The sequence below is a fragment of the Corvus hawaiiensis genome, chromosome 5 (assembly GCF_020740725.1).
Source record: "Corvus hawaiiensis isolate bCorHaw1 chromosome 5, bCorHaw1.pri.cur, whole genome shotgun sequence".
Classification (NCBI taxonomy): Eukaryota; Metazoa; Chordata; class Aves; order Passeriformes; family Corvidae; genus Corvus; species Corvus hawaiiensis.
Window position 1 is genome coordinate 14,090,278 of NC_063217.1, and position 16,316 is coordinate 14,106,593.

At 38.7% G+C, this 16,316-nt stretch overlaps 1 protein-coding gene across 4 annotated transcripts in view; it reads right to left on the bottom strand.

Annotated features, from left to right (window-relative positions):
* Positions 1-16,316, bottom strand: part of CLNK (cytokine dependent hematopoietic cell linker) — a 57,179-nt gene that overhangs the window by 40,752 nt on the left and 111 nt on the right. For all 4 annotated transcript variants that reach the window (XM_048303879.1, XM_048303878.1, XM_048303877.1 and 1 more), the window contains exon 2: positions 11,751-11,799. In XM_048303879.1, coding sequence (XP_048159836.1) covers positions 11,751-11,785 — 35 coding nt within the window. In that variant the 5' untranslated portion in view covers positions 11,786-11,799. The remainder of the gene's footprint in view (positions 1-11,750; positions 11,800-16,316) is intronic.

Below are 16,316 nucleotides of genomic sequence, written 5' to 3' on the forward strand. Positions count from 1 at the left end.
AGAGTCCAGGAACCACAAACAAACTATTTTGTAAATAATGGGATTTTCATAAAGGATCAACACAAATTTGTTAGGTGATGTTTGTCTGTGATGCCTGGGGATTTGAATATGATAAAACTTGAACCGTCGTCAAGTTTTCCATCCTGTGTGCTTGAAGCAATCTTGAAATTGGACTGGGAATGGGGCTTGACTCCACACTGGGCTAGTTAATTTCTTCCAGTTAACTGTAATAATTTATTTTTTATTCTTGTATTTGTTTCTTGCATCTTTAGTTGCTATCAGATACTGCTTAGAGGAGCAGAGGCCAAACATACTGCTTTTGTATCTGGGGAGAGCACAGTGATCAGGCTACTTGGTAAAAACCAACAGTACTAAATTAATGTCACAACCTTCTCAAAAAATCTCCTTCACCTCTACTACTTCTGCAGTTCATGGCAGAAAATTAATATTACATCATTCCATCATCAATTTCATTCATAATGTAATGAATACCAAGTAAGTTTATGGGAAAATTCTCACCAACTTTCAAAGGGTTTGATCAGATTCCTATAATGCTGTTCTTTGCAATAGAAGTCTGTCAAAAAACAGGAATGTAAGCAAACTGCTTTTCCAACTTTCCTTTTTCAGTAGTGGTACCGTTACTGCATGCCCTTATTCTAGCATACTGCAGAATACTTTAGTATGGACATGTTAATGTGTAGATGTACATTCCAAACTAATTAGGGATTCAGCAAAATGAACTAAAGTTTAACAACACAAACAGAAGACACTTAAAATAATGCCATCCCTAGTGTCCACTGTTCAGATTATGTGCCTAGCAAAACCGAACTCTGACCTCCAGTCCCAAATTAAACAATGCAAGGTTAAATGTCAAGAAAATGTGTGCAAAATATCTGCAAATAGAAACTCATGCTGGGAAAGTCAGTCAAATGAGAACTGGTAGGCTCCACTTAAGAAAAAAGATACTTCAGCAGTGTCTTTGGTGAAAGCTGAAAAGAGTTATGCTGGGTTTTTAAGTCAAACTTATTCCATTTACACCAAATGAAAGTTTCATTCAATATAATTTATATGTCCAAAATTACCATTGTTGGTATTCTTTCTCCCATTACAATATGGGACAGAACCTAGAGAAAGAGGTCCCGGAGAGGTCAAAAGGAAGGCATCATTTATCCTCTTCTGCCTTGGCTATTATGACAAACCTCCTCCAGAAAATCCATACCTTGTTCAGTATGTGTATGCACTTTTACAAAGGAATTACTTTCTGTTAATAAAATATTTTGGTTTTCCATTGGTATTCATGTGAGTCAATAAGTCTTTTTTAAAATTTCTTGCTGCCAAGATGTCAGTGATAGCCACAGAGGTACTCTCTTTTGACAGATCCGAAATTTCATGTTGTAGAAGGAGGGCTGCAAAAGTCTTGTACTTTTCTCTGCAATATCATCAGTACCATCATCAGGATGCTGCCAAGAGGGGAAGGAGCGCTTTAGAAACTTAAAGGCTGGCAAATGTGAGCATGTACTGGAAGAAGGGAAAGTTATTTTAATTTAGAAACATGAATTCACATACTGAGACCTGGTTCATTGTTGTACATTTTTGCACCATTAATCCTGTAACATGGTCCAGTAATACAGTTGTCTTTAAGGTTTCTATAATATCTATTACAGTAAAAAAACCCAACAAAATGTATTTTCAAGATACCACCGGAGGAACGCTAGATGAGTCTAGGGAGTTACTTCATCCTTTCCTACTGAAGAGAACATTAATGTATTTGTTTAAAACCATGTTTTTTAAAATGGAATGTTTTGCATAATGTGCTTTTTTTTGCTGTAGTGACATCATGCTCAGAGGTTCTTCACTCTCTATATAGTGCTCTCATACTTTCAGCTAACCCATTGGCACAGTATCAGTGCAAGCTCTGTTGCTTGTCCCTGAGGGTGTTCAAAATGCTACCAGCTGATTTACTTTCAAGGCCAGGATCAGTGGTGCTGTACTCAGCCAGCTTCACTGTGATGGTGTGCCCAGTGGGGTGACTTCAGAAAAGTCCTGTGAAAGACTGTAAAATTTTCCATCTAGTTCAACAGATCACTGGAATTGCTAAAGCCAATACTTTGGTCTCAGCTTCAAACATAATATTAGTAATATCTAACAATCGATAATGTTAATTACAACCAAAACCTCTTTGGAAGTGGGATCCATTTTCAGTATTTGCCCATGCTGAATTGACCACTGATACATGCACAAAACCCCATCTATTTTTCTGAAGGAAGCCCTTTGTCCTTGCTTTAGGTTGGTCTGCAACGTATTCCTGTTCATGCCCAGAAGTAAAAAACTCAAGAAATCCATCTTCATTTTTTTTTGGCCATTGCTGTGCTTTAACCCATCAGTCAGCAAAGCTCTTATTCACAGCTCTTATCCTAGCCTATACTGATCCAGAAATAAACTCTGCCTTTTACTGTATTTATTTATTCACTGAGTGGAACTTAGCCTTAACTGTACTTGAGTGAAACGTTTCATAGACCAAACCACCATGCTGCTGTTGTTAGCCCACATCCTAATTCTGTGGGGTACATCTGACACCGTTTAAAGCTATCTCATAAATCTATGCCTTTAGCCTCAACCCCAATTCTGAACCTTAAAGATAGGTCAGTGGCTCATCATTTACTGCTAGGACCCTGAGAGCACTAATAGTCCTTAAAGGCTCTGACCACCCACCCCCTGGGGCCTCTGGCCCAGCCCAATGCCCTGGCCCAGGATCCCCATTTCAGTCCAACGGGGCTGTCAGACCCTACCCAATGAATTCACAGAAGTTACAGACTCCAGATCAGCCACAGGCATGTGCATGTCTGTCCATGGACCCTGTTGATCGATACCCCAATCCACAAAGGACTTCCCAGCATGATTTTGATCCTGCCCAGCAACCATGGTGCTGTGTCCGACCCTTACTACCCCCACTAGGTAAGGCCAGAACCCTGACCAGCAAACTGACTTCCCAGGTCAGCCTTGCCCCTGCCTCACTGCCATGAGTTTTTCTGATCTGAACCCTGTGCTGAATCTTGCTACCAGTGCCTGGCAAAGCCCTTGCTCTGATAGTCCTATCAATTCCCTTGACTTCTGGCTCTGCATCCCTTGGGACAGTTTTTATCTGAGCTCTACCAGTCCGATCAAATCCACCATCATATTAAATTCACTTCATGCTCATTTAATTCCCTGACCTCTGCTCCAGATACTACTGTGTCTCAACAAACCATAAACATATATAAAGTCACCTTTGGTAATGTGCATTTGCTGTCCCTATGGGTCTCACTGTCATTCATCAACACAACCACCTTCTCACTGCTTACTCTCTGACAGCTTTACGCTAACTCTGATTCTAGTACTAATTATAATACAGCCTCAAACCAACAGAGGTTCTTTGTCCGTAGCAGCAGCAGCATTCATGTAACCTCAAGTGCCTTTCAGAGCCCTGTTATAAACGAGCTCTGGTTACTTTAGTTTCAAACTCCAGTCCCAGATCTGACTGTGTCCCAAATTTAAACAGTACTCCATAACACCATCCCCACCCCACACTGGAATCAACAACTGGATTCACCCATCTCTTGACTGTTTTCAACTCAGCCTCCAGTTCTTTCCACACAGCTACAGTGGCCTGGCTGCTTGGCTGTACTTGAGACATTTGGCCAGACTACTGATAAAGGGAAGGGGTAAAGTTCACCTTGCCCAGCTTATTGGATTCCTTTGACTTATTAGCTCCTTGTGACCCATTTAATGTTTTTAATAATTTGTCCTGAAAATTTGATCTTTAAAAATAGAATTCGAATGATATTGCATATAATAACAGAAGCAGAAAAAAAAATCAGGAAATTCCAATTCTTTGCCAAAAAGGATTGATGCCTGCTAAAACTCTGCTTTGCCAGCCATGGTTCTTGTCTTGTGTTCCCAGAAGCCAGAGATGGCATATGCACCTTAAAAACTTTTAACTGCTTGTGTGTGAATTAAAAGGTGCAATTCTAAGAACACAGTTTTTGAAATATAAATGTTTAGCATGTAAAGGAAAGCAGATGGGAAGGAAATTGTGAGTGTGTTCAGATCAAAACCACAGGAGCATCAGATGCTCTACCAGTTGCTGGAACGTTGACCTTAATAAAGCTATGACAACTCACACAAGCTGAGCTCTGCACCACAGGGCAGGGAAAGTCATAATGGTTTTGAACTGCATGTTTTCCACTTCTCCCTAATGCAGGCTACAGATATGTCAGATGTACATAAATTGCTCAGAATGAAGAATTAGAATGAAAAAGAATATTGCATTGGGGAGAAAAAAGGACAATAAGAATTACAAGCATGTCTTGGATCTGATACAGTAAAATAAAACTAATATTTAGTACAAATGTATTATAATTTCTGCCTACTCCCCCTGTGCTTTTTTCTCACACCTAAGAGCCTTTCCACCTTTTGTGTTTCCCACAGGCATTACTTTAAAACTTTCACCATAAACTGGAAAATCCAACATATTTTGATAATAACAGATGGTTATGAAGTGAATATGGAGCTGTATGTCACTCCTGGGGCTTTATGGCTATTTAGAAGCCACTTGAATTATATGCTCATGGTTAATAACATCAGCAGAGCCACTCCAGTTAATTACAGCATTATAGTTACTCCATGGTTCTCTATTATACTTTAAGTTGCAGTAAGAAAAGGGCAACGATATAATCCCTCCAAAGACATTGTACTGTCCTTGTTAAAAAGACTGAAAAAGCTTCATAGCTGCAGACAAAATGTAAACCCCAGTATGGAACAAGAGATACTCTTTAATGTCTCTTGCACAGAGCAGCTGAATTGACAGTAATTCCAGCCTGGCCAGATAGCAAACATTGTACTGCTTCTCATCGTGGGCTAATAAAATGCAATGTTGCTTCTTGCCTAGAGAAGGGAGGGAGGAAATAGGAGGTGTAATGAGTATGCAGAAAGGACTCTCAGGAAGCTTCGAGCTGTCTCCAGTTTAATTTAGCTTTTACTCCTGATTTCATCTCATTCTCTACATTTTTGTCTTTTTTCATTTCATTTTGAAGGAGAGGAAGCATATAAACAAAGCCAAATACACTAGAATGCCTTGTTTATCAAATAATTCAGTCAAAGAGAAAAAAGCTATTTCACTGAGAAAATCTTAAGGATTTTTTAAAGAGACCTTTTTGTCAGCAAGGCTGTAAATTATTGACTTAGATTTTTCATTAAAAGGGCAAACTCTTCAAAGTAGGCTTCATTTCAGATGAAATAAACCCCATGACTAAAAATGGAATTGATAGCCCCCAAAAAGCCTGTTCTTAAGATACTTTTCCAGTCCTGTTGGCTCAATACACCCTGTAGACAATGGACCAGCAGGGGTTTTCCTATTGTGTCCCTTGCCCACCTCTAAATCCTATCTTTAGATTCCAAACTCAGGAGATGGAGAATGGCAGAACCACATTATCTGTGGATCAGGGATAAGATGGGGGGGGGGGTCTGTGGATTAATCTAGGAAATACTATTTACATGTATATCAGTGGGATTTTTTTTTAAGCAGTATTATGAAATCTGTGCTTTACCCCAGGGTAAGCCAAGCTTCCCCTGGATACAGCATCTCTGTGATGAGGAGCTTGTTCTTACCTGCCTTGCCACACTTACAGAGTGGCAAAAGCTGCAGTCTCACTCTTGCCTCTCCCTTCACATGCCAAGCTGTGTGCTTGAAGTGATTTAGTTATTTCAGGAAAAAGTATAGGAAATAATGCCATCTTTCCAAGTAGTAGCACTGGCCTTTTTGTAGCTTCAGCCTTGTACTTGGCTAGGTTATGGAGTCATTCCTCAGTATACTGTATAAATATTTCAGAGGCCTTTATTGATAATAGGAAAGTTCTACCTCGACATGCTAATAAAGGCAATTCTTACTTTCAGCACCTTACCAAACTACAGGAGGTATATGTCTGATCCTTTGGAAAGGAAAACCTGTGAAAAATGTAAATAATTCACAAATTCTAAAATGTCTCCTTCATCTAAATAATATTTTCGAGTGTAGCTGTATTTAAAATTGCAAATTAGTGTTATAGATGACTTCCAATTTATTAAAATGTATACATTAATAAAACTAATGATGAAAAACTCTGGATCATAAAATCTAGCATATGTTGAAGCTGGCATCTTAATTCTAGCTCTAGTACCAGCTGTGGAATCTATGCCTTTGAAGTACTCACAGCTGGGGCTGAAGCTCCTCTCTGCAGACAAAGAAACATACTGTCTTAAAACGCTGCCTTTAAATTTGCTGTAGCTTAGTTAGAACTTGAAGAGTTGTTTCTCAATGCAGAGAGATATCTCTGTATCTATTTTACAGGCAGGTGACACCACATCTTCAGTCTCAGATGTAGTTAAAACCCACTCTCATAGCAGAAGTAAGCCACCAGCATTAAAACACAGGTTGAAATTCAGTTTATAGCTATGTTACACTTAGGCTCAAAGACCCTGGCTTAAATCTGAGCTCCTTTCCCATGCAAAATGTCATTTAATCAATTGCAATATTTCTAATGTACCTATAGCCCTCCTATTTGAATACCTATGCCTGCAGCTCAGCAGGATTTTTTCCAGAACAAGCAGAAAATAAGATCTCTGGGTTCAAGCTCCTTGGTTTAGCACAGCAGGGCATTCTCTGCTGAGCTGCCCCTACCTGTGAGCACTTCAAAGGAGCAGTCACAGCAGGGCCTGTGGCTGAAACCAAAAGCAGTGGTTTGATCTAGCATGGGAGATTTCACCAGTCCTCAGCCTCGAGGGCAACTTGTTCATTTAAAAAAATGTATTTTAAAGTGATATACTGCATGGCTGTTATTAGACCTTGAAGAGAGCAATTGCAGCTGCGTGTTCCTTCCCTCTGGTCAGCTTTGTGAGAAAATGAAATGAAAAAACAGAAAGGAGGATGAGTGCACTGTGCCAGAAAGTCTGTTAAACCCATTTCTGCACTGCACTCCAAGAGCAAGAGTCTGTGCAAGGGTGAACCACAAAGGTTGTTTGTGCTCTTTGGTGTTATTTTGTGATGGACAGAGAGAGTTCCATTTGAGATATTATTTTCATTTGTGGTCTTAGTTAAAAATATCAGGAACAATGGGTTATGGCTTTGCTTTTTGTACCAGATGACTGACTGCAGCAAGGTTTTGAGAGATTTTGGGAATATCTTTTGCTTGAGCATGAAAGAGAATGTTGACTGTAACATAATTTAAGCCCATGGATTTAAAGCTGTTATTTGAATAGATTTTCATGTTAGGGGAATAAATGGCTTTATTTTTCTTATGATAGGAGAGAAAATATGTGCATATCTTATTTTGTATTATTTTACTATAACTGTGATATGATAAATGCTAAGTGACTTTGTACACATGGGATTTTCCCACAAAAGTTATACACAGGTCCACAGGCATCTGTTTTGCTGCCAGCTGAAGGAACTACAGTATTTCATTCACTGATTAATGAATTTCTGTATTTACAGAATGGGTGTCATGGTCTAAATTAACACATGGCCATTCTTTTGGATTTTATTAAGCATTCAAAATTATAGACCCACACTGGGTGAGTCCTGCCACTGATCAATCATGGAATCATAGAATAGCCTATGATGGAAGTGACCCACGAAGATCACAGTTTAAAAAACAAGCGTAAGCTTGGATGGAGAGCTGTCTGTCTATGTATTTGACACCTATAAAAGCTATAACAAAGTATATATAAACCTGTCAGGACCTCAGAAATGGTTCTTAATTTTCTAATTAGTGTTTGCCCCTTCTTGTTTGTAGGTCCAGGACCCCATGAAAGTGTAACTTCCTTAAAAATGAAGTGTGTTTTTGTGATATCTCAGAAAATGGGTGTTAGTGAAGTCTTCTCATTTAGTTAAACCTGAGCACTCCCTTCTGAAGAAGAAAAAAAATCTGCAAGTGCAGCATAGGTACCAGTTTTCAGACAGAATGACTTGATATTGGATATTATACACAAAATTTTTCTTTTGCTGGAAAGAGCTGCCTGGCATTACCTGCCAGAACACAATTTTGTACTAGATTATTCTGTCAGTGCTCCTACACACACACAAATTCGACTTCATGCATAAAACCTGACTCCATGTCTTAATTTGGTTACTAGAGGGACTTCAGTCAAGGTGAATCTGCTAGAGCTAGTTTTGAACTGAGAACCTTTCCTGCTCATGGAGGTAAATCCTCCAAGGTTGCTTTCATCAAGCAGTGAGCTGCTGTTGGTATGTTACTCTCAATAGTAGGCTGACTACTTTAAGCTGAGTTAGCTGTTTCTTTATAGGTCATGGTAGCTGTAGGATGTTTCTGCAGTGAAATTTTCTTAGTGTCTGGGGTGCCTAAAAATAATCACAAGAGAAAATGAAGTAGAAGCTGAGCTTTCCTACAGAAAAAAAAAATGTTTTCACAGATCCTTATAATTCCCATTGGGATGGTAGGCAGAAGCTGCAGGTCCCCTGCTCTCTGTGGAAATGTGAGGGGATCCTGACTGATGGATCCAAGTCTGAACAAAAGAGTGCCATACCTTGAAGGAATCTCACTAACCTCACCCCCTCCCCGAACTGTGACCTCTTGCTGCTGCCAAAAATAACATTTTCCAGAGTGTGGCTTCTGTTGTATCCTCTGTGACATGCAAAACCTGAGGGTTCTGCAAACTTTCAAACAGGAAATTACATGGCCTCCTTTATGTTCCCTGAATTTGAGTTCTTCTCTGAAGCCGACATATGAAAAAAGTGAAATGTGGTTGTGCCCCTGGACGAAAACCACAAATTAGCAAAATTCAATACTTGAAGGAAAATTACTGTTCCCTGAACTGCACAGTCCCTGCACCAATCACAGGATGCATTGCTCCACCCAGCCCCACTCTGGGAATGTAAGGGACATTAAAGTAAGTACATGATGTGGTAACATCCCTTCTAATGTGATGTTAGAAGAAAGGGAAAAGAATAGGAAAAAGGCATAATAGAATGTGCATATACATGCATGATTCATCCTCATAGACAAGATGAATATGAGTTAGACACGTGGGCAATAAAGAGCATTGAAAACTGGCTGAATGTCCAGGTCTGAAGGGTTGTGATCAGTGGCACAAACTCCAGCTGGAGGCCAGTCAGTAGTGGTGTACCGCAGGGGTTGATACTGGGGCCAATAGTGTTTCATATCTTAGTCAGTGACCCATGTGACAGTGCAGCCTCAGCGAGATTTCAGGAGGTGAAAAACTTGGAGGAGTGGTTGATACAGCAGTCAGTTGTACTGTCATTCAGAGGGACCTCAACAGGGTGGAGAAATGGGCAGAGAGGGAACTCACAAAGCTCAAGAAAGGGAAATGCAGACTCCTGCATATGGGAAGAAACAACTCCATTCACCAATCTTTGCTGAGTCTGGAAACCAGCTTGGCAGAGAAGGATCCAGGGGTCCTGGTGGACACCAAGCTGAGCATGAGGCAGCAAAGAAGGCCAGATGCATCCTCAGTATTGCCAGCAAGGCTGAGGATGGTGACTCTGCACCAGTGAAGCCCCGTCCTGAGTATGGAACTTGAGGCTAACCAGCAAAAGAAAGAGATGGACTTGCTGGAGTGAGTCCAGTAAAGGGCCAGAGTATCTTTCATGCCGAGAGAGCCTGGGAGACCTGGTACTGTTCCCTCTGGAAAATGGAAGGCTTGAGGGGGATTTTATCAATGTATCAATTTTATCAATACAAAAATACAGTAAATTCTGTTTAAATGCAAGAAAAAACTTCCTTGCTCTGGCAAGTGCACACTGGCACAGTTTTCTCATAGTCTCTATCCATGAGGATATTCAGAATTCAACGGGACACAACCCTGGACAACCTGTTCTAGATGATCCTGCTTGAGCAGGGAGACTGGATGAGGTAACCTTCAGAGATACTTTCCAACCTCGACCATTCCATTATTTGTTCACTTACATATTGCATCAAATTAAAGCTTTCCAACTGTCAAAAATACATTCTCATATTAGCAATCAGAGGATCTGTAAAAGGAATTAAATTGTGTTTAAAGGAAGGCCCTGTGTGGTGGCTCCCATCATTTGGGAGCACTGAAGGAAACATGGAAAAACCTATGGGGAAGAGGCAATGTGGAAAGACAGTCAAAGGGAGAAATATAAAGGAGAAAGAAGGTAAAGCTTTAAAGTCTGACACACAAGGATCTAAAACAAAAGACTGATTTGGGGAGTTATTTCCCTTTGTCAATTTTAGTAATTGCTCTCAATTACCTAAGACATGTTTTGAAATAAAACACACATTCCTGGCAGCATATGAATTGCTCTGTTCCTTATAACTGAATTGGTTTGCAGCAAAGGGAATATATTTCAATGCTGAATATTTCCTTTCTGTGTGTGCTGTTGAATCCTGATGCAACACATACACTCCCAGGCAGCTGGTATGAGTCAATGTGCTTTAGATGTTTGCTACAGAGAAGAGGGTGGGGATGGCTAAGAGCAGCAAATGGACAGTAATTTTGTGATGCTACACAGAAGCAAAGCCACCCTAAAATGAAGAAAAAGGGATTACATCGATGGTACAATGTTGCAACAGCAGTGTAAGTGGTGTGAGGTAACCTGAGCAGAAGTTCAGGTACTCATTATGGGTAAAAGGTAAGATGCCTCATAGTAAAAGAAAGATGGCTCACCTTGTTAGACAATCAGGTTTCCTTTGGGGAAAATATCTCAACAGAAAACACAGAAGCCGCTTTCAGTCTTTGCCTTTCAGTTCTGTCTTAATATTTTTTCAAGAAGCAGACATAAATTTGGAGAAGTATGCAAGAGAAGATAAACACATGAAGAAAGTGAAAAGTTACTGAATCCATCTCCCACATGAGTTGTTCAGTTTGAATGCTTACACAAGAGAAGTATTTTTAGGGATAATGTGACACAATAATAATTTTAAATTCCATCTATTACCCATGGAAAAAATCCATTGGCTCCAGATTATTTAAAACATATTCTCAGAGCTATCCACTAATATATGACTCTGGCACTGCTTTGAAAAACTTTGTGTTCAAAGGCCCCAGCTGTAAAAAAACACAGGAGGCAGTGTTTCACAGTGAAGGACATCTGAGTGGGATTTGGAAAGCTTGCATTCCTTGCCAGGATGTGCTACTGAATCCCTATATGACCTTGGGTTTGGCCATGCATTCAACGTATTTTAACTGGCATTCAAAATCAAGCCTCAGCTTTGTTGCCCTTGTAGTTCCTACAAGCTGACTCTAGAGCGCTACATCTGTTTTTCCCAGGTTTTGGAAGATCTTTAGTTGCTCATGTGTAATTTTTTTGTGACTTCATTTGCTCCCACAGAACCCCTCAGCACTGGCATGATTTGCATGGGGCTGATGGCTCTTTAGCCTTCTTTAAAAACCTGAAATGCCCTCTTAGAAAGTCAGATCAGGTTAATGTACTTGGTATTTAGAGGTTTATACTTGGTTTGTATAGAGGCAAGTGTAGTGGAATTAAAGTCACCCTTCAGAAATCATCCTTGAGGGGTGATTTGAGAACTAGGAGATAAAGTAGGACATGGCAGTTTCAGGAAGGACAAAAGTAGAAGGCAGTAACAGATTAGAAGATGTGGAAAGACTGTGAGCCTGCCATTTAACCTTTTAGCATGAGTGAAGAATAAAATGAACATTAATAATTGGATGCGCATACAACTAAGTATTGAGTACCAAAGGGAGGCTGGCAAACATTCAGGTACAGTACTTACTCCTTGCTCATGATTCCTGAGTCAGGGAAATGCATATCTTCAAAAGAGTCTGTGATGAAAAAATAAATATACTGTTTATTTAGAGACTTAAATCTAGATGTATTAATTTTCAGTACTTTTTTGTCTTTTTTTTTTCTTCAGAATAATTTTTGCTAAACTAGAAAAGAGCTTATCTTGAATTATCCTCTATTCTAAGGAGAAAAATGCTTCAGTTTTGGCAGGTGTTAATCTGTTTGAAGATGTGACAATTACTATGAGCAGCATCAGAAAGTGTTTAGCAGGATCATGTTTTTAAAAGTGGCCTTAATGATATCTCCATTTATACATGGACAAATTTCCATTTATTGTACAAATTGTTCTACCATTACCATCTGTGCAATCAGTAATGGAATTTGTACATACAGATCTGTGTTTATATGAGAATTTAGGAAATGAAATTTAAATTTTAAAAGCCAAACATGAATTTCGAAAAGTATCTCTGAAAAACAAATCTAAATGTTATGGGTCTGTGAAACTCCTTGGTCACAAAAGAGGGAATTAAAATATGCACATACACACACACACACACACACACACACACACTCAGACAAACAAAGTTTTTAAAAGTTTGGTTTTACCATTGTGCTGAAGAAATCTAGAATTCTAAAACCTGTTTCAGAGTTGTCAGGTCTTGTATTGCCAAGACTTTTAAGCTGATGACTCAATCAATTTTCCAATTGTCTGCTTTTCTCTGCCTGATATTTCCTAATATCAGTAGTCACGTAATTTAGACATAAAAATGGAATTTATAACTTTTCCATTTACTCTGTCTCTATCACTGTCCACTGCCATTACTTCCTCTTAGCTTAATAACTGCAGTGAGCGTAAAAAACAGTCTTATTGTCTGCTCTTCTAATGTGCAGCAACTTGTCAGAGGGCAGGGACTTGGAACTGCATGTTGCAAACCAGCTGTTTCTGAGCTTTCTCTTATCCTCACTCTATTTTACATTTTCTTTTAAATTTCTTTTACAATTTCTTTTAAAATTGGCCATAAATTCACAGATAAAAATTATTAAGCTTTCTATATACCCATGAGTGTGCACATTCAGTTTAGTTTAAAATACTTTGACCCGGATTTAGCTATTGCTGAATGGTATTGGTAGTGAACCAAACTGGTTTATTTTTCTACAGTTGATTTTCTCCTGCTGTTATTCTGTACAGATTGTATTTACTCTGTGTTTGTGGTATTCTTGGTAGATTTCTAGAGCAGGTTGCTCTTTCTCTGAAATCACAATAATGGGTTTGTGATAGTGGACATTGCCAGTGATGGCTTGTGAATTACAGTAAGCAGTATTGGTAGAAGCAGATGGACATCTGAGAAAAAGAGTTCCTTAACTACTTTTTAAAATTAAGAGACGGTTAAAATTTTGGAAGATGTGCAAGAAACAGCATTTTCTCTAAACGGCTTCTTTTTAAAAAGTCACCAAAGAGTGCTGACTTCTCTTATCACATACTACAAGAGTAAAAGCCATTTTTCCTGCCTTAAATATTGAACATTATGCTCCAATCATCTGAAAAGTCCTTAATATTCTGAAGAAAGCTTCCTGAAAATTAGCTATCAAATGTGAAATACCTTATGACGCAGTTTGGCCAACATTTTCTTCGGGTCTTTGCACTTGTTAAACTTATTTCAAAGTATTCAAAGATGGCATGAGCTAAACTGTAAACTTGTAATAACTCACAGTATTGCAAATGAGTGAGTTGTTATGAATTTAATAATTACATAGTTATGTAATAATCTCTTTTTTGGAAAACTTATAGGCATTTTGATGTAGATTGGATCTTAAAATACAAGGTTTAAGTTAGAGGGGGAAGAAAAGAGAAAACTCACATGAAAAAAAGACCCCTTATTTTTTTAAAGTTTGATTTGAGAACATTAAAAGACTGAAGTTGTTAGTAGTGGGGATGTAAAATGCAGTAGGAAGAAAACTTTGGATACATTAGCAGATTCAACTGAGAACCCTATTCAGCAGAATCACAGAAATATTTCTTTATTTCTTGTAACTTAGCTGGAAATCACTCAGAGTGCAGAAGTAACACTATGCTAAGTTCCTCATCACAGGTGTTGTGATAAGCCACTTTTCTGGCAGTTTACACCTACTGAATTTGGGTGGCTGCCTTTACTGTGGGCATGGGGGCCTTTGGAAATAAAATCCTTGCTAATAAATACAACTAGTAAAATTACCAACCATGTCTGTTATTGATTAAGAAGAGGGTTTGCAATCATTTAGACTAGCAAACTTGGCCCAGATTGTAGGTGTAGATGTTCCATGGAGAAAAGGAGGACTAAAAAAAAAAAAATAAAAATCTTTTGCAGACAACAGAAATGCTGTATCTTCATGATGTACTTTGCACTGCCATTCTTCCTCTGCCCATCAAACACAGGAACACAGGAACATGCAGCACATTGTGCAGGAGTCAAGGAGATTGGCTGTTTCTTTTGGCTAAACCGCTGTGGCACAGAGGCCCCTTGCCAAGCAAACTGAAGCAGGGCACATGCTAATCATGCCCCTGTCCTTAAAAGACCATCTTAGTCAAAATAACAAAAAAAATATATTCCAGTCTCCAATAAACTAGGCTCAGAAGGGGTGCTTCTATGCAACTTAAAAAGAAGCAAGAAAAATAAAAGGCCCCAAGCCACCAAGAGTCTGTAAAAAGCGTAACTAAGGGTAATGAGAAAATGAGAATTAGCTTTTATGTGCTGTCTAAAAAAATGACTAGTCAACATATGAAGCACGGTTAAAAATCCAGCCAAGTACCATTTGCCAAGAACAATAAAAAATGATCAAAACCTTTCAATTATTGTTAGTTAAATGAAATTTCAAAGTGAAACTCAGGGAAAAGTGAAGATGTGTAGCTTTGCTTTTGGTTTAGCTCTGTTGCACAAAAGGCAGCAGATTTCCTGGGGCTTTTACTTTCAGAAGAGGGATGTGCAATGCAAACAAATTTCAGGCAGGCCCCTGCAGGAAATTGCATGAGTTTTTTGTCCAAACATCAGACTGGAGAAAATCAGAGGAACCTGCATTATCCTTGGGGTGACCCAGTATTTTAAAATGCTGAGCATTTTAAAATGCTTCATTTTATAACCAAGAAGGTCCCTGTCTGTTCATTTGTACAGTTAGTACAAGTTTGTTCTATTAACAACTTGCATGACAGTATGTACTAGTTAGTGCTTTAAGGTTTTTTTGCCATTGTTATTTCACTAAGAAGAAAATATACAAGTTCTTCAGGACATTTAAATTTTTTTTAAAAACCCCAAACAAACCCCAAATGAACCCCAATCCAACAGGAAATAACCAAAACAAAACCTATATGGAGTTGTTGCAGAAAAAAAAAAGACATTTTCTCACAATCAAGTGTGAGTTAACAAACAAGTGGTTTGCTTCTGAAAATGGGACATAAACTTCTAAAATCATTTAGACACCTTTGAAAACTGGATTTGAAAATCCTGCTGACAGCATAGCCAGACTCCTTGTCAAGTACTACAGAAGGAAGAACTGAAGAGTTTGTTTTTCAGTTCTGCAAATAATTAACTCAACCTATAAATAGCTAAAAATGTCTGCCAGGAGCCAGATCTTCATGCAGAGACTGTGGCACTGCAGAGGCATTGTGTAAACTTTTCACTGGTTATCCTCTCTCGTTTGGCCGTCTGTATTCTCACATTAAAGTTTAATGAAATGGGTAGAAGTTGCCATAGACACTACTATACTCCTGGTTCAGAAAATCAGTTGTGAGATTACAGTTAAGGTGTGGGAATTCTCGGGAAGCTTAATTTTTGTTCTTCTCAATCTCCTTTTGAAGCTCTTTATAGCACCAGGCCAATTGTATTCGGTACAACAGGGAACAGTGGTAGAATGGAAACAGTCATTTCACCAGCAAGTGAAAAGCAGTTGTCAAAAGGCATTGTCAAAAATTTTTTCAGACTGTCTTTACAGCAACAACCAACAGTTACTTGTAGGAAGAAGTACCTATTTATCTGATTTAAATGAATACAATCTGGTTTCACTAATTTGTTTCTGGCAATAATTAGCATGTTGCTCAATTTATTTAAATGGCACATTAATTCGATTCCCAGTCTTGCCAGAAATGCAACCAGAAGCTTCACAGTAACAAAATATATCTCTAATAGGAGCTGCCAAAGCTCGCTGTAAAGACAGTTATTTAGGAAACTATTTGCATGTTTATTAAGTGTAACTTTGTAATGCAGTTCTAATACATAACTTTTACCCAGAAACATAATTAGCAATGCAGAAAAAACATGCAGTGGAATTAGGCAAAAAAAGTACAGTTGCTTTATAGGGGCTCTATAGATTTTCTTACTAGAGAAGAAAACAGTTAAGGCAGGCACAAGGTTTTGCTCTATGCTACCATCCAAGGCATCAGGCTATTTCTAGGACTCTCATCCCATGAAATTCAAGATTTCAAGACATAGTAGGCATCTGCTGGAGCAAAAACAGACTGAGAAACACAAGTTATCCCCTTGGATAAAACTCTTCAGCAGAAACCTTTTAAAAGCAGAAGAGCATA